General features: G+C 58.0%; 1 protein-coding gene across 1 annotated transcript in view; it reads right to left on the reverse strand.

The window, feature by feature from the left end:
* Positions 1-18,456, reverse strand: part of ZFPM1 (zinc finger protein, FOG family member 1) — a 34,431-nt gene extending 15,975 nt beyond the window's left edge. Inside the window, 3 exon segments of the mRNA XM_040615178.1 lie at positions 1,510-1,599; positions 3,519-3,650; positions 18,345-18,456. Coding sequence (XP_040471112.1) covers positions 1,510-1,599; positions 3,519-3,650; positions 18,345-18,384 — 262 coding nt within the window. The 5' untranslated portion in view covers positions 18,385-18,456.
* Between the last annotated feature and the right edge of the window lie 455 nt (positions 18,457-18,911).

The raw sequence follows: 18,911 nt of genomic DNA on the forward strand, positions 1-18,911 counted from the left end.
AGAGCCTGCAGAGCGCCTGATAGACGGGCTATCGCGGCGGTTGGTGCGAAAGGAACACCCTATCGCTGCAGCATCGCCGGACCGCCATCAACTCCCAGCCACACAGAAATTAATACCACTCCAATTACCAGAATAGAGATGGGCTGAGAGAAGGCGATAATAAAATCTCTTTTACATAAAGAATGCAAATAACCCGCTCTGGCGAGGGAAGAGGGGGAAGGGGAGGCATGGCCAGGGTCCGAGGCTTCGTGGTCCCTTTTGGGGAGCCCGTGGTTGACGGTGCTGCCAGGATATGGGGCTGCGCAGTGCCGTGAGCCCCGGGGCACAGGGACACCCCTGGGTTTGGCAACGCAGCCCCTCCCCCCCCCCCCCCCCCCGGGATGCCAGTGCCGGAGCGGGGAGTGCAGCGGTGCTGGGGGCAAAGGGCTGGGGAGCAGATAAGGAGGAGCCGGGGGCGGCCTCGCAGCTCCTTCCTGCTCGGCACGCAGGAAGGGCTGGGATATCAGCGGAGCCGCGAGAGCTTCCCCTTGGCTGGGGCGGGAAGGAGGAGCAGGGCCATGGCTCCTTGCTGGGCCGTGGGGATTTCGGCAGCTGCAGGAGCACGTGCGCTGGCAGCCGGCCTTTCCCAAGGCCTCTCCATTGCCCAGCCCAAGTGGGACGCTGATGGCCTTAGGGACACACCAGGATCCCCCCGCGTCGCGTCCATCACGCAAGGGTGACCACTGTCCTGCATCAGGGTCACCCCTTCCCATCACCCGCTGCTCCACGGGGCTGCTCCAAAACCAGATCCACCGGCATCGCCCAGCCAGGGGCTCCCCGGGGAGGAGCGGGCTGGGGGCGAGCGCTGCCGGCACCAATGGGGCCCAAAACGCAGCACATCCACCCTTGGGGGTGGCAGCTTCCCCCGGTCCCGTCCCCATCCACCTGCTGGGTGCCGTCCCCAGCAGACTGGCACCCACAAACCCAATCTGCACGGCGGAGCCCGACTGTAACCCCATCGGCGGGTCGGTTTGGAGATAGCAGGGTGATAGGGCGCGGGGTACCCACACGGCGTGCCCGGCCTTGTCGGTGCCAGCGGCCCCGGCGCGGAGATGCTGAGAGGGAGATAGACAGCTGTATTTGCTCCTTGGGGGTTTTGATAACCATCATAAAACCACTCGAGCGTCGCTGTTGTGGTTGCCAGGATGTTTGCAAAGTGCCCACGCGAGCACGGGGCAATGCAGGATGGGGTCCAAACCCTCCCTGCGCTGGCAGCGCGATGCCAGCCACGGTGCCGACATCCCCGCTGCTCCTGGCTTGGCTTTTACCATCCCAACAGCAGCTTGGGGGACAACAACCATCATCTCGTACCTCCTTTCCCAGCAGAAACGGTATTTTTTCACTTATTTGCAGCCTGCCTAGCTCCCAGTGCTTCCAGTCCTCCTCATATTGCGTTCTGCAAGAGGCTTGCTCCAGCCCGCGGTCCAGCTGGGATGGAGCAGGATGACTGGATGCACAGCGGGGACTCACCTGGCCCATTCCAGGTGTCCGGCTCCCGCGCGTTTTCTCCAGGATCCGGCTTCTCCAGCTCCTTCGGACTCTCCAAGGAGTCTCTGGACTCTGCAGCAAGAGAGGGAAGGCAGCAGGTCACACGCAGGGAATTTCAGAGACCGGCATCCCACAGGGGTCAGGACCACTGGACTAGCACCACCACGGGGCCAGGATGCGTGCAGAAGGGGATTCACTCTCACGAATGTCCATGGGGGGGGTCTCCTCGAAATCCCTGTGTCCAAACCCCCCCGGCTGCCCAGCCATGGGGACCCCACAGGATGACTCATAAGGAGAGCCAAGCCCACCCATGCATCCTCCCCAGGGATTTCCCGAGCCACCCTCAGACGGCCACCCACCTCCCACCCCGCTGAACCCCCCCCCTACTTCTCCACCATCCCACCCATGGACCCCACGTCACCCGGTTCAGCCCCACTCCCATCACGGCTCTATTTGTGGCGTATTCATAGCAACTTGATAACAATTATTTTCTCCATTAACTGCTGCTGGAGATGCAGCTGATAAGGCCTATCTGCATATGACAGTGTGGAAGATTAGCGCCCAAAGTACATGTTTGCCTTTGCGTCCCGGGCGGATAACCAGCGCGGAGCCCAATCGATCGGCGCCAGAGCGAACACCCAGGGGTGACGTCACCAGCATTGGAGATTATTAATACAGGTGATAAGCGGAATGATTAACATCAAATAAATCAATCACCGGGTATAAAAGTCCTATTATTTTTGGCTATAAATCAAAGTGCCTGGCATATCGATTTTTATCCATCGCGCTGAAAGCTTTAGTGGCCGTTATTGCTGCTCGGCGTTATCTCTGCTATCACCTTTTTATCGAGGCAGGCTAGTGCCAGGTGCAGCTCCGCACCCAGGCTCCCGGCTCCCTCGCCCCCAGCCCAGCTCCCCCATCAGATAAGAGCCGCTCGCTTCTCCCTGCTGCCGAGCAAAGTTTGCCGGCGAGCCCTCCCTGCGCCCGTTATCAGGGTGCTGGCGCGGGTCCCCGCTGCGCTGCCGGGTCGGCTCCTGCAGTTTTGGGGGATGCTTTGCTCCCCGGCTGCTGGCAGACGAAGGCAGCGGGTGTTTGCCGGGAACCCCGCTGCCTGCCGGGGACTGGCCGGCTCCATTAGCCGGTGCAGCCTTGCCCTGCCGTGGTTATCTCGAAGGGCACTGCAAACATTAACTGATTAGGATTTGCCCCCACCTCCACAGGAAGGAACTTAGAGGATATCTGGGGACTGTTTCAGCCCGGCCCTGAAACACAGCCACCTCTGGGGTGGGGCACGGCTCGCACGGCTCGCACGGCGGCAGGCAGGCGGCGTGGGCAGGAAGCAGGCAGCAACGGCCCTGTGCCCCCATCCCCGTCTGCCCCACCGCCGCTGCCAGCACCTGTGGCCTCGGTGGCCGGGGAGTCACTTTGCACCCCACAGGATGTGACTTTGCGCCCCAGAAGGTCACTTTGCATCCCTGGAGGGGGTCACTTTGCACCCCCACATCCCTCCGCTGCCACCGGTGGCTCAGCACCGGGGCGGGTGAAAGGTGCTGAAAGGGATACAGGGTGACCGAGCTCATTAGCAGCCATCGTGGCAAGCCACCCGCCTCCGGTTTCCAGCAGCCCAGCCGGTGGCCCACCCCAGCATGCTGCTGGCCCAGCCAAGCCAGGATTGCTCCTGCTTGCACTGGCTGCGGGGAGCCCTTCCTTGCTCCCAGCCGGTTGCTCACCATCACACCGGGGCCAGGCTGCCCCCAGCGGGTCCTGCCACTGGCTGGAGGGATGGAGCACCCTGGGGAGACTGGGGGGTCTCAAGTAACCAACAGCCCAACACAATTCGGGTAGGCAGGATACTTCATTTGCTAATTAACACCATGCACCAACAGCAGAGATGATGCTGGCATGCCTGGCAGGTTGCTCCGGTGGTGGAAACTGTCCCTGTGGCAGGGGGGACACCATGGGAAGCCCCCTGGCAATGTGGCAAGGCTCACCTTCGCTGCTGGGGGGGCTGGAAGTGTCGCGCTCAGCAGAGCCCTCGTGGTCCGAGGCAGCCCCCTCCCTCTCTGAGGGGCTCTTGTCCCCCGCCGGGCCATCCTCGCCTTCCTCCATTGCTGCCAGGGAACCTGCCAAAACACAGAGGGGGCGGTTAGAGGGGGAGAACTGGAAACCCCTGAGGTTTTTTCCCAGTTAGGAAATGTGGGATGCCAGTGTCTCGGGGGCTGGCAAAGGTCCCTTTCTGTGACCCACCATGAGTGTGGGGCCAGGAGATGCCTGGCAGCTCTGCGTGCCATGGGAAGGGAGAAACCCCCTCCCTGGCCAGCCATGTGGTCCATTATTAACCTGGGTTCCCTTGTCCCCTGTCAAAGGGAGGTTTGTAGAGCCACCACCTTGCTCTTTGATGTCCCTCAAGGGATGCCGGGTTCCCTCTCAAGACCTCGAGGGAATGAGCCCCACACTTGCTGGGGAAGCGAGTGGGGTCCCCACACAGAACCGCCACATGGCTGTGGCACGGTGAGTTGCCCAGCCTGCTGCACCGCTCAGCCGTACTCACCACCCAAACCTTGCCCCGCACCTGCCCCAAATGGGGTGAGGGACCCCAGAGCCTGTCCCCCACAGTCCCCAGCACCCCTCCCCCGACAGGGCAGCCGTGACACAGCCCCCCACCATACCCACAGCCCCGGACAGCAGGGGATGATGTGGCAGGCACAGCGGTTGCAAGCAGGGCGCACAGAGGATGCAAACGGGGTGCACACGGGGGATCCCCTGCCCTGAACAGCCCTGCCAGCCAAACGCTGCCGTTTCCACGGCAACGCAGCATCCCCCATCCACGCCGAAATCAAGAAAGAAAGAGACGGCGGCGCACGTGGCTCGCGCCGCACGAAGCCCAGCCGGGGGCTGCCCGGTGCCCACCCAGCACCACCCTGCCAAGCCCAGCGCGGGCAGGGGAACGGTGGTGACAAACTGTCTGCAGACCTCAGCTGCTCTCTGTGACTCCAGGCATGTATATTTACAGCAGGAGAACAAAGAGCCCATAATCTATACAAAGCAGACAACAATGAGCGTGAATAAAGAGGCTGCCGGAGAAGGGAAGGCAATTTATTCTAATTCTGCTAATTTCAGTTCCAGCACAATTAAAAAGGCTCTGATAATATTCAGAAACAATCGCCAGCTAACAAATCGTTTCTCTCGCTGTAAATGAAACATTGTTAGGCTAATTTCTTCTTTCACGCCTTCACGGCTCTTGGGCTTCTGATAAAGTTAACCCGACTCTCGCCTGCTCCATGGCTTGGCACCTCCAGCCTAGCCAGGGAGGGATGGATGTGGCCAGGGAGGGATGGACGGTTCTGGGACTGCATGTGGCACCCACCCAGGGCTGCCCCGACCACCCGCATCCTGCCCCGACACACCGAGCCCCAGCCAGGAGAGAGATGGGGATGCTCCATATAGAGGCGATTGTGTAAAACCTGGGGTGTGGGTAGGGCAGCTTCACTGACTGCCTACAGGGATGGTGGCTGGCCGGCAGCATCCCGGCACCATGTCACCGTGGTCCCTGGATGCATCCCAGCACCCAGCCTGCCCCACTGCAGCATCCTGCTCCCAGCCTGCCCACACATCCCTGGGGGATGCTCTGGCATTGGTGCTCCCAGCGCTGCTGGCTGCGTGGGTTAAATGAACTACTGGATAGCTTAAAAAAAAAAAAAAAAAAAAAAAAAAAAGGACTGGGGGGGGTGGGGAAGAAAAAAAAAAAGCCAGTGAGGGAGAGGGAGCATGGAGCAGGGAGCTGAGCGTCACTTCTCCGGGATTGCTGGAAGCCCTGCACAGTTATCACCGCACACAGCCTCCCTCGGCTTGCCTGATCTGTCTATTCTTCATTAAGCAAATACGCTGAAATGGAAATGAAAACATAATAGCTATTTGATTTTCGGCGAGATATTTTGCATATTGGTTCAGTGCTGATAGTGGAATTTCATCAACTCCCTTTTTTCATGCTTTAAAACTGAATTACTGAGGCTGGCTTTACAGAGAGGGGAAGAGCCAAAAAATGCTCCCTTCCAAGATACTCCGCTTCGACGATTAACTGTTCTCCCTCCCTCCTTTTTTTTTTTTTTTTGATAACAAGGAAGGATTTCTTCTTTTTTTTCCCCCAATTATTATTTTTTTTTAAACTACAGCGATTGTAAAAACTTGCAGGAAGCAGAGGTGATGTGCCCATGTCACCCGTGTGCAGGCTGGGGATGCGGGTCCGGGCGGGCACGAGGGTCGGCATTCCCAGGGCTCTTCCAGTGGTAGGAAAACCCATCGTTACCCAGGTAATGATTTGATCATTTCACTCAAATTAAGGTTCTCCCGGTGCAGGAACAATAAACCTTTTCTTGCTTCTTTGTGCTTAGTAAATTAAATCGAAGGAAAAAATAATAATATAGAAAATAAAAAGGGGGGACTTCTCCGGGCTGCCAGGAGTGAGACCCTGGCCGCTCTGAAAGCCGGCACGCAGACAAGAGCAAAGCGATAAGAGGCCTCAACAACAGATAGAAAATAGCAACAGCCCCAGACTTTCCCACCGGCTCTGGAGCAGGAAGGGGGGGAGGAGGAGGAGGAGGAGGGGGAGGGGGAGGAGGAGGAGGAGGAGGAGGAACAGTCCCAGTGGCAGAGAGCAGGTTCTGGACTGAAAACGAAGGCTGGGGGCGACCCGCCTTCGCCGTCTGGCGTTCATCGGCTCGTAGCTGACGCCAAAACCGTACTGGGTTTTTAAATTGAAAATCAGGTGGGAGGCCGTGGGTGGGCTCTGACTCCAGTGCCGGGGGCGAGCCCCCGCCTTTGGGCAGCCTCATGCCCCAAACCTCATCTACAGGCGCCTCGGAGCTCGCCGTGCGGTGGGACCCCAGGGTGCTGGGCCCCGGGGTCACCCTGTCACACTGGGGGACCCGGGGAATGTCCCCTGACCCAGGGCTCAGCAGGACCACGCAGGCAGTGGGATGGAGGCTCTCTTCATCCTTCCACCTCCTCCTTATCCTCCACATATATATATATACACACACACACACACACACATATATATAAAGTCAAGCCAGCCCTGATTACACCTTCAAATTAAAAATAAAAAATAGTAATAAACTGATAAGCCCCAGAGCAGCTGGGTGAGGCTCCCCACTAGGTCTTGGGGCACATGAAGCGTCACCACGATGCTCACCCATCATCTCACGACCGGAATCCAGCTCTGGCATCGCCTCCTCAAGGCAGTGCCGCTGCCCCTAAATCTCTTTATTTTCCCCCAAATTTTGCAGCTGTGAGCAAAGGGCTGCAGGAGCGGGCACGGGGCTGGTATTCCCCAAGGAAAGCCACCGTTGGAGAGGGGAGCAGCCGCTCCTGACCCTTCCTTGCACTGGCTGCAAAACCATCTCTGGTGATTCGGTGGGGTGCGGCACAGCGCGGGGATTCCCCAGGGTCTCGTGGCAGGGTTATGCCATGTCTGCCCTGCAGCAAGCAACACCCAGAAAGCAACCTGGGCTGCAAATCCAAAATCCAGCAGTATCTGATGGGACACCAGCCTGCCTCTTCTCACCCAATTCTTCCCCAGTACGTATTAAAGTTTGCTTTTTCTGACGACCTCAGGTGCCCCCAAGCCAGTTCTCCGAGGATCGGGGATGCCAAGCTCCACAGTTGAGGGCAAACAAGGTTTTGGTGGCTGGGAAATGACGCGGGTCCTCAAAGGTCACGTTATCCAGGGAGTTATTTTTTCCCTCCCCTTTGCTGCTGCTGCTGCTGGGATCCAGCATTACATTGCAATGCTTTCCAAAATCAGGGGTCCCAGGCGAGACACTGCCCCCAGACTCCTGTTCCGGAGGAAAATGGACCTTTTTGAGGCCAAATCAACCCTCTCCCCTATCAGTCCGGCTGCAGCATCCTAGGGCCGGGCTCCCCCTGCGGATATCGGCACATGAAATATCAGCCCCATGCACGGGGCCGATAGCGGCTGGGGCTGGCTCCAGCGGTACCTATCTCTAATATGGGGCCCTTCTCCATCACCCCCAGATAAAACTCACCCCAACCCTTCCCGCGGTGCCCTGTGTTAAAAGGGCAAGGAGAAAAAAAAATATGTGTTTGGGGAACTGGTAGATGGAGAGGGGATTTATAAAATGTATTTGTAATAATTTATTATTAAATTATGCCTAATTTATCCAGGAGAGGGGAATGAAGGCTAGTGGGGGAATGAAGGTAGTGGGGATGCTGTGATTGCTGGTGGGATGCTGCAGCTGCTTGTGGGAGGAGATGCTGCGATTGCTTGGCGAGGGGGGGAGGGGTCTGATAGTAATTTATAATTAAATTTACGAAGTATTTAGGCCTAATTTATCCAAGAGGGGAAATGAGGGATAGTAGGGGGAATGAAGGTGGTATGGGATGCTGTGATTGCTCATGGGGTGGGACACGAGTGCTGTGAATGCTCATGATGGGTATTTACAATAATTTATGATTAAATTTATAACGTATTTAGGCCTAATTTATCTAGGAGAGGCATGAAGGCTAGTGGGGGAATGGAGGTGGCAGGGATGCTGTGATTGCTTACGGTGGGGGAGGATGCTGCGAGTGCTCACAGGGGGATGCTACAATTACCAATGGGGGGGATGCCCATGTCCGCAGCATCCCGACCACCCCAAAAACGTACCGGGGCTGGCATCCCCACGGCGGCGATGCAGAGCACCCCAGAGCACCCCACCGCTCCACCCATGGGGCACAGCACCCCCGGCATCCCTCCCCGATCCACAGCAGCGCTGCCCCGGGGGAGCCCCCACTTGCAACCGTTGGGGAAGAAAAGAGCCGGAGAGAAGCAGAGCCTGAGAAAAAGCAGCCCTGCTGATAGGGGAGAGATTGGTTTCAGCCGGAGCTGCTCCCCCTGCCAAGTCCATATCCTATCTGCGCGGGGTGCAGTTACTTAACATTCATCACCACCTGAACTCTGTAACTTTATCAGCGGCCGAGCATGGCGCCATCGCCGAGCCCAGCCATTCCCGGCGCTCAGATAGGGCCGATAAACCGCTGATAGATTACAGGAGATTGTTTCACTTCAGGGGCCGCGATTACTAATACTAATAGCGAGAGAGCCCGCATCATATCAAACAGCAGCTGGGGGGGGTTGGGGGAACGGGCCGCGGGGGGCACAGGAAAATAATGAGAAAGAAAATACAGGGACAATGACAATGAAGTGACTTTACGTTTCAGATGGGGTCGATAACGCCCTGATAGATTTTAAGAGAGAAGAGAGTCTAATAGAGCCGTCCCCGGCCCCGGCACATCAGATGGATGGGAGCAGATTGCTCCGTGAGAAGGGGATGCGATGCTTAACATGGTCCTGCCTTCCCGGCTGGCCGGGAGCTGGGGCGAGACGATGTTCAACGTGCGGAAGGGAAACTGAGGCAGCTGCTGGGGCCCCTCTGCAGCCAGCAGAGAGGGACCGGTCCTTACCAGGGGGTCCTGAGGGTGTCCCCCATCCCGATCCCCATCCAAGAGCAGTTTGAGATGTTTAACCCTGTGTTGATCTGGGCAGGATTGGGGCAGCCTGGTGCGAGCCCACAGGCAGGGAGCAGCTGGATACCCCCCCAACACGGAAAGGAGCTCCATCCGTGAAGGTCAGGCTCCAGCTGCCCAGGGGTGTGCAAGGTGGCACGGCCACCGCACCTCCTGCACTGCGTGCCTTCACTGCTGCTGGCCAAAAGGAGATTTTCTGGGTGAAAATCCCCTCAATTATGGTCCTTTTTCTCCCACCTGGAAAAAAGCTATTCCGGTCAGGAATGACTGGGGGTGGGGGGATGCTCAGCCAGCAGCGTGGCCCTGCAGAGCCCATCAATACCAGGTGACGGCAAGGACAGAGGTCAAGCTCTCTGCTAATCTAGCGACAAATTACCCCAGAGATGCCGCGCTGGAGCCGTCCCCCTCCCCGTGGGAAGCCGTTTCAGGTCTGCTGGGACCATCCCACTGCCAAAAGCTGCTGGGAAGGGAATGGGGACAGATTTCAGCCTCCACCCTGAGACCTTCAGTCCATGATAGCACCAGGCGAGGACAAAGATGGAGGGATGGGGACAGGGGGGATTGTGGATGTGACCCAGAAGGCCACCAGACCCATCACCAAAGATGCTCCAGCTAGGGTGTCCCTGCTGTCCCCAGGGTGCCCAGTGCCATCCTGGACCACCTCAGGCTCTCCTGTCAACACTCCAGCAACCAGCGGGGGCTGGAGGGTGCGAGGGTGCTCCAGTCCAGGAGCAGAAAAGGACCCAGAGCGGGTACAGCACGGTTGGGTGGCCCACCTGCCAGAAGCCCGGCAGATGAAAGTCACCAACAGCAGCTGGGACAGCACTGTCCCCAAAACCCCCACCACTACAGCCCCCCATCCCACCCCCCCCCCCGGCCTCGCTGCCCTTGCCGGACCAGTGCAAGCACCTGCTGTGGCACAGCCCCTCCATTGCCAGCACCTTCACCCGGCACCCCCAGCCCTCCTCATCCTCCAACTCCAAGCAGCGTGGCCGTTCACACCCAGCTCTGCGGACGCCGAGTTTGCCTCCGTGCAAACGCGTGTGCCTGCGCTGCCTCTTTTTATTTTTTTTGATTTTTTTTTTTTTCCTGTTCTTGGCATTTTGGTGGAGTGAGATAAGAGTAAAAAACAACAGAGCTGCTCGGAGAGTGAAAAAGGGAGATAGATAACACAGATACCGACTCCTACACAAAACAGTCCTGGCTTTATCACTGCTTTTTATCACAGTTCCCCTAAAAAAAATAAAGAGAGCAGCCCAACTGGAATGGGGCAGCACATTAAAAAATGAACTTTATACTGTTTGCTCTTTAGTTTTATATTTAGATGAAACAAACTTAGATTCTTGCGGTCGATACCTTTTCCAATGCAAGGAACCAAAAAGTCTGGAAGCCCCATTTGCTCCAGTGGGGACGAGTGAGGAAATTCAAACATAATTTTTAAGCCCGGATGGGCCAGCGGGATGAGGCTGGTCCCAAAGCATCCTGCTGGACCAGGCATCATCCAGCAGCAGAACGAGTACGGCTCAGGCTAGAGATGGGTGTGGAATGGTAGATGCTTCCCAAGCATCCCTGGGCCCTGCCAGGTGGCTGCCAGCCCCTGGGAACAGCCAGAGCCCATGCGACATGCTGCAGCCAGCACCGGCATCCCGGCCATGTGGCATCACTGCAGCTGGCAAAGCCAAACACCCCTGTGATGTGATCGGGTCCCTGGCAGCTGAGGGCAGCATCTCCATCCCAGTGCAGGGATGTGACTGCATGCATGATGCGCCCCATCCACATGGCTCCCAAAAATTCTTTGCCCACCACGACCTGTCCCCGAAAGCACAGCCCCGGTCGCAGGCTGGGGAGGGGTTCTGGAGCAGAAAAACCCCAACCCACAGGGCATGGCCAGAAAGAGGGAAAGGAAAAAAAAAAAATAATAAAAATGGACTGGAGGTTTTTCCCTCCCCTCGCACTCCCTTCCCTACCTTCTTTTTGAAAAACATAATTTATCTGTGTATTATCAAGAAATCCAGACACTTTAATCAGTGAGCTATGAAGTCAGTATTTCCATTCTTATCTAGCGGAGGAGTGGAAATGGAGAGCAGATAGGCAGCTCCGAGCCGGTCCGTGGTGGGGAATGTTAATGGGAGGAGCGGCAGAGCCATTGGCTACCGAGCTGCCGCTATCGCTGCCATTATCGGGGCGTTATCGAGGCAACCATCGCAGCGCAGTAATGGGGCCAGTTCAACTTTCCGCATTATCATAGGAGCTGGAAGTAGCATGAGAGGCCTCAGCTGGGAGACAGAGAAGCGAGCGAGCGGCCAAACTTCCCGGCGGAGCAGGGGGGGGAAGCTAAAAGCAGCTTTTCCTCCCCGTAGTCCCCCGAGCTGGGTGATGCTCTCCTGCTCGGGCATCCTCCTGCACATTCCGGGTGCTGACCCTGAGGCACATCCCCAAAGCCCTGCACGTGCACCCTGGGTACCAACCCTGCTGAGCATCCCCAAAGCTCTTGGTGCCGACCCCGAGGTGCATCCCCAAAGGTCCAGGCACTGACCTTGCTGAGCATCCCCAAAGCTCTGGGTACCGACCTCACTGAGCATCCCCAAAGGCCCGGGCACCAACCCCCAGCTCACCAAGGACAAGAGAAAACAATGCATCTACATTTCATCAGATGAACAAATTAGAGGAGCACATTTCCTCCACGCGCTATCAAACGGGAGATGTCAAGAAAATATGTTGATGTGAGAAAGAGGAGATAAAGAATTATTTTGGAGGAAAAAAGCCGTGGAAGGCTCTTATCTGGAGTGACTCATAGGCACACACTCCTTAACCCCACTGCAGCCCAAGGTCAGCAGTTACATTCCTTTCGGCATTTCATCCCTTCCAAAAAAACATGTTGCTGCAGGAACAATGCAGAGCCTTTGCCGGGCAGCCATCGGAAGAGGGAACTGTATTACCCCCGAAACACTTGAACTTTCCTGATAAAATAAGCAGCGGGACAGCAGCTTGGCCAAGCCAGAGCGTCCAAAAGCCCTGAGTCAGGCAACAAAAACAGTCATGGGACGTGTCACAGAAAAAAAAAAAAAAAAAAAAAGAAAAAGATATATTGGCCTCCTGCTCCTATTCCTGCTCTTCTCCAACAGTGGGGAGCCAATTTCTTCTCCGCCCAGGAAGAAAATTCCATGCCCTGGGCACAGCCATAGGAGTCAGAGCCGGAGCGTGATGTGGGGCTGGCAGAGAGGAGCTTTCCACTTTTTCTTCTTAAATAATAAAATCTTAAAAGCACAAGGTTTCTCCGCTCCTGCCATCTCCCCCACTTACTCTGACCAGTGCTCAGAGCTGCTCACATCCCTCTTGCTGGGCAGGCTCGGGTCCCAGTGCTAGCCTGTGCTGCCATGTGGAACATCTGGGCTGGTTTTCTCTCTGCAGCATCACCCTAGCCAGCATTTTCCAAGGCAAATAATTTATTTTAAAACAGTTAGACGGACAGCATGCATGGAAAACATCCTCTTCCTTTTCCCAGAACAGGTGTATGTGACCCCAAATTCACCAATCCCAAGCAGGGCACAGTGGCTCCTTCCCCAGGTTGTGCTGGCCTTGCCGCTCCCAGTTTGGGCAGCGTTGTCCCTCCTCTCCCAGGGATGCGGGCGGTGTCGACTCCACGGCTGGCACAGGGCTGGGAGCGTCGCACAGCACGGCATGCCCCAGGGATGCTGCAGACTGTGCGTGTGGACACAGTGATGCTGGAAGGCTTGGCTCCCCAGTGACTTGATGCCATGTTGTCTTTGGGATGCTGCCATCGCTGGGTGGCTCCGCTGACTCCCTGGGGAGGGACGGGGCTGCCCCTCTCCAGGACCCACGGATCACCTGTGCCGTGGCACTATCACCTTGCACAATCCACTGCAACACCCGTGAGGAAAGGCTTGCTTTCTTCCCAAGCCCTGATTGCCGAGCTGGCCGGCTCGCAACTTGGCGAAAGGGGAACCTGCAGCTTGTTAGGTGGCCTCATGATTCACGATGGAAAATAAGACCTTGCCCAACAGCACAAGTTCAGATCCAGAGCCGTAAATCCCAGCTGGAGGTGACTTTCCTGCTCTGACATGAGATGCTGGGGATGGTCCCCACGGTGCAGGCATCACCATGGCTTCACGCCTGCTCAGGGAGGGGTCAATGCGGGGGTGTCCCCCAGGGTTGCAGGAGGTGGAAGAGCGGCAGCAGACACAAACCAACCCAACCCCAGCACCCACAGGCCCTGGAAGCAGCCGCCTGCCAAAGCTGCCGCAGCCTTGCTGGCGCAGCCGCCAGCACCTTCCCGCCCCGCGGCTGCCGGCAGGGACGTGTGCCGGGGCTCTCAGCAGAACAGGTTTTGCCGTGCTGCCAGGTACCCCACGCACTCACCCTTTGAGCATCCTGCATGCATCCTCCCTGCCCGATGCAGAGATGAAGATGGCCAGGGAGGGCCATGCTGGGGATATACCCCAAGCAGGGTCCCAGAACGGGCTTGCAGGATGCCCTGGGACATGTCCCACGGGCAGCAAAGCACGGGGCTGGTGGCATGGGGCAGCCCAGAGCCCTGTAAATGGATGTACTGTTCCAGTGAGATGTCAAGGCATGCTGTCCCACCGGTCACCAGCTGCCGAGCACAGTGTCAACCCCTGTCCCAGACACAGGGCCTGTGGGGATGCTCACATCTGGACCACTGGTCATGGAAGAGGAGAAAAACTTCTTCCAGCGTCTCCTGCAGCTGGTCCAAACCCTCCACCGAGCAGAAGCGTGGCTTCCTTGTGGTGCTGCTAAGTTACCATCAGGAAACAGCTGGCGATGGCTGGGAGAGCTCACCACGGCAGGCTGCGGCTCTGCCAGATGCATCCCACCAGCACTGCAGTATCGCCAGCCCAGCCTGGGTCACCCCATGCCTCGTCCCACCGTTGGGGACCACGATGGGTCCTCACCTCTGGGAGCCCCCAGTGTCACCCACAGTGCATCCCAAGAGTCTGGCAGCAGCTGGGATGGGCAGAACTGCTGCAGGAGCAGATGTGCCACAGGGCTTTTCTGCCTGCACCCCTGCCAACACCAAGCCATCACTTTGGGATGCCACTCAGTCAGGGCTGGCAAATGCCTCGGGGGGGGCCTTGCACAAGAGGGGAGGGGCTGGCAGGGAAGCAGGCAGTGTCAGTGGGTGTAGCAGACATGTGGGACACAGGGATGCCACCCTCGGGATGCCAGGAGCCCAGCATGGGGAGGGGGCTGCAGTGCTGAGGCAGCCCCTGAGGAGGTGCAGAAAATAGTGGTTTTGGGAGCAGAGCTGGGAGGCCCTGCTGGCACCCAGCTCATCTCTGGGGAGCCATCAGCAAACCCTCCCCACCCCACCGCCCACCCCAGCCCAGAGCATCCCTTCCCTGGCAGGTGTGGATGGGGAAACTGAGGCACAGAGGCTGGTGGTGATGGAAAAGTGCAGCATCATCGTAGTGATGGGAGGTGGTGGTCGGGGGAAAGCAAGTGGAGGCAGTTAGTCACCTGCACGGACCGAAAGGAAAGGAGCGAGTCAGCAAGCGAAGGGAGCAGGAGAGCAGCGGGCAGGAGGCGTGCCAGGAGCATCCCACGCCACCAGCTCACCACGCCGCAGCTAAAAATAGACACCGGGTTGGCCACTGTCATCTTTACAAGAAACGCAATTTTCCAAGCCCCTGGGAAGGATGGCTCCCACAGTCCGGCAGGCACCACGACCCCCTGCTCGGCACCACGACCCCCTGCAGGACCAGAGAACCCCCTGCAGGACCAGAGAACCCCCTGCAGGACCAGAGAACCCCCTGCAGGACCAGAGAACCCCCTGCAGGACCAGAGAACCCCCTGCAGGACCAGAGAACCGCTGAGCTTACAAAAGAGGAAAGGAAAAAAAACCAAAAAACAAAAGCTGAAAAAAAACCAAAACACCCAGCCCAAACCACTTCATCAAGAGGTGGCAGGGTTTAACAGAGCAGATGCACTTGTTATCTAACACCATCTAATAGCAATTAAAGAAAATCCACACACAAAAAAATATGACGGTGCTTTTGCCACCCTTCCCCAGCCCCTGCGCTTGCTGTGGAGCAGAACCGGAGATAATGATCAAGAAGGAAAGTCAAAGCTCTCATCAAACTAATGCAACATCTGCAGCTGATAACAGGCACTGGGGAGAGCTCAGCTCTCAACGCTTGTTTCACAGCACACATGGGGGGGGGGGGGGGTAACACCACACCTTGAGAAATGAAAATACATACGCAGCTGCCCCCCATCAGATAATTAAAGCACCTGCATTAATCACATTTGCAATGGAACAAATTGCTGGAGCCCTTTCGCCTCTCTTTGCTGTGTTTGTTGTTGTAGCGAATCCTGCTCAGGTCTGGTGGGGAGAGATAAGGGGTCCTTATCTCCCCTGGCAATCTCTATCAGGATGGAGATCAGGCCTGGGCACTTATCAGGAGCTCAGATCTACTGTAGCTGAAAGCAGAATAGAAAGGAAAAAAAAAAAAAAGGGGGGGGGAGGAAAAAAAACCCCCACCAACAGGCCCCTGCAACTACTACAAAAATGTTCACTTCCAGTTAATTTTGGAAGGAAAAAAACCCCAAAAGAATAATATCTCTATTAGAACAACAGAGGGAGAGGCACATCAGCAAGATGAGATCAATCTCCCGCTTATCAGTTTCCCCCATCGGAAGACCCGGCGCTGCGAGTGCACGCACAGGCAGCTGCCAGCAGCCTGGCGCATCAGCTGTGTGCCCGCGCTCCCATGTTTGAAGTTAATAAATATAACAGGCTATCTGGGTTGGAGATCAGCTCCTGCTCTCTATCAGCCCCTCACATCTATCTACCAGCAGAACAAAAGACAGAGGGGGGAGAAAAAAAAAAAAAAAAAAAAAAGAAAAGAAAAGAAAGAAAAACCAAAACCCCTATAAAGCAGCAGCAGCTGCAGGGAGGTTGCTGGGTTTTACAGCCTCGGATGGAGCGGGGGGTGAAAAGCAACTGTCCTCCCCGGGCAGGTACCCCGCAAAATTAAATAAATAAAATTCTCTGGGTGTTTTCTCCGCTATTGGAAGCCACCATCTAGATGCAATCGGCTTTCAAAGCCTCACCACCGCGTGCCAGCGGTGCTGTGGGCAGAGCGAGTGCTGCCGGGGAGGGGGAGTTGGAGGGACCCTGCTTCACCGGTACCCCCAGACCCCCTCCATCATTACATTGCTCCAGCCCAAAAAGCAAAGAAGAAGGTTAAAGCAGCCGGTTAAATATAGTCCGGTGTCTGATCTTTGTCTTATCGCTCTTGGCAATCGCCCGCTCGCCCAGCGATCTCCCCTGCTAGCCTATCTGTGCATCGCATCGAGCTTTCAGAAAAAACAAACCCCAAACCCCAGAAGAGATGAAGCCAGAGCAAGAACATAGCGTCACCCAGGAAAATAAAATCAGCAGATACCAATCTGGAGGAGGTTTTTAATGCTCCAGCTGAGATGATAAAAAGGATAGACTTTGTGGAAACAGGTCCGGTCTGTACATGAGAGGAGTCTGGTTACCGGAGCCCTGATTCATGCATACCTTCCCTCGGCGGGCAGAGCTGTCGGAGGCAGCGGCAAGGCGCTCTCGCCGCGCTCGCCGGCTCTAATGACTGTTTTCATGTTGACACATACAGGAAGGGTTCCAAGCTTTCAGCTTTTAATCAGTTTTGGCCATCGCTGGCGGCCTGAGATCAGCCTCCCACTTTATCATTTCTTCACATCTCTGCAGAAAAGCAGCAGAGGAAGGAGGTACGAGCCGCCTTCGCCCAGCCAAGCTGCCACGGCCTCATCCAGCCCCGTTTCCCCCCTCCTCCACAGCACCCAGGGCCACGCTGGTGGGTGCTGGGACCAGGTGGGCACCCCAGCGTCGGCGTGTCCCCCACGCGCAGCTGTCACCCACAGCGGTGGCGTTATTTTGGTGGCTGCGACGCTCCTGCGCGCTTCGCTCAACGCTCCCGGTTTAATGAGCTGGGGTTAGCCAGGGAGGGATCGCTGGGCAGCCGGGCTTTTTGCCGAAAGAAAGCCGCAGAAGTTGGATAAAGCTAAAGGAGAAAACTATCACCACCACCACCAAAAAAAAAAAAATAATAGGAGGCAGCTGGGACTATTTTTAACTCTACCAGGGTAAAAGTCTAGCTGAGCTTTATCACCAGAGCAATCACCCCAGGCAGGGAAACAGGTAGGTGCAACTCAGCCTTGCAATTATTTCAAGAGAAAGATAAAGCTAGATTATCACATGGTGGCCAGCCTTCCCTATCCTCCCATCTCCCTCTTATCGCCAGCTTCCATCGACTCGAGGGGAAAAAAAACACACGCACATACACACACCAGAGAGGAAGGGAGAAGAGCCAAGCTCAGCCCGTCACCGAAAAACTTCCAGCACTTTGCAGAATTTCTCAGCACAGCCGGCACATCCCCACCGGACTGAAACCAGATCCCAGCCAATGGATGGGATCGATGGACGGGATCGTGGGGAGCGTGACCCTCCGGAGATGGCCGCTCGGTGCGGGGAAACACGGATGGTGGCCGAAGGCCTGCGGGACCCCCGGGGGTCTCTCCTGCTGTCAGCCCAGGTTGTCACGGCCCCGTCCCCACCCGGGCTGCGGTGTGAAGTGGGAGCCGAGGGGCCCCCAGGCAGGGCGAAGGGTTGAGGCCAGGATGGCCGGCGGGGACGATGGCGGTCAGCGGGGACGATGGCACACGCGTCCGGTGGCACCAGCGGGGGTATCCGTGCGGAGAGGGGAACCCCTGGCAGGGTGACAGTGCCAGACCCAGGGCTCGGGGCTGCTGGCAGGGCTGGGGTGCCCGGGGTGGGACGGGGGGGAGGGGTTGGAGTCCCCCGGGGGGTCTGGGGTGCCCCTCGCCCTGCTCACGGCGCTGGATGGGAGGCAGGCGGGGGAGATAAGATCACAATTTCAGGCCGTCCCGACAGAGCGATGTTATCAGGACGGGACTTGCAGAACGGAATATTTTAAAGCCTTATCGGGGCCCCATCGGGAGCCGGTACCGGAGCCACCGCGTTGGCGGGGGGAGGCGGCGGGCAGAGGGAGGCGGCGGCGACGGAGACCAAAGCGGGGCAGCCGGTAGCGGGAACGGGCACCCACCGGGGCCGTCCCGGGGGGGTACCAGAGTGGGGGTGTCAGGTAGTACCGGGGGAGGACCGCGCTCCACCGGGGGCGGGGGTGCTGGCGCCGAAGGGGTGGTGCAGTAAAAGAAGAAAAGGGCGGGGGGGTAGGACAGAAAAGCTGGCGGCAGCGGGGGGGGCGCCGGTACCGGACACTCACGTTTGATCTGCCGGGGGTTGCTCTGTTTCCTCCTGGACATCGCTCGGCGAGGGGCGAGCCCGGCGCCCCGGCTGGCGGCTGGGCGGGCGGCAGGTGGGTGGCGGCGGGCGGGCCCCCGGCTCCTCGCATGCCCGCCCGCCCGCCCGCGCTGCCGGGCCGGGGCCGGGGCCGGGCCGGGCCGTGCGCGGCGGAGCGGAGCCGCCGCCGCCGCCGCGGGATTTTCTCAATGGGGCGCCGCGGCGGCTCAAACCCGCGGAACGTTCCACGGGGGCGGGGCCTGCCCCCGCCGCGCACCGCCGCGGCCGCCCATAGGCCACCGCCCCCCCCGCAGGCCACGCCCACCGGATGGCGTAGCCGCCGCCGCGGCGTGGGGCGGGGCGGGGCAGGGCAGGGGGCGGTGCCCGCCCCCCCGCCGGGGGGGCCCGATCCCTGCGGGGGCGCAGGCGCCGTCCGCCGCCGGGGTCCCCAAAGCTTTGCGAACGTCCGCAGCCCCATTTTGGGGTGACACGCCCCCCCCAGGGCCCCGGCCCCCTGCCTTGGGACCGGTGTCCCCCACACTTTGGGGTC

Source organism: Falco naumanni, chromosome 15 (assembly GCF_017639655.2).
Source record: "Falco naumanni isolate bFalNau1 chromosome 15, bFalNau1.pat, whole genome shotgun sequence".
Taxonomy (NCBI): Eukaryota; Metazoa; Chordata; class Aves; order Falconiformes; family Falconidae; genus Falco; species Falco naumanni.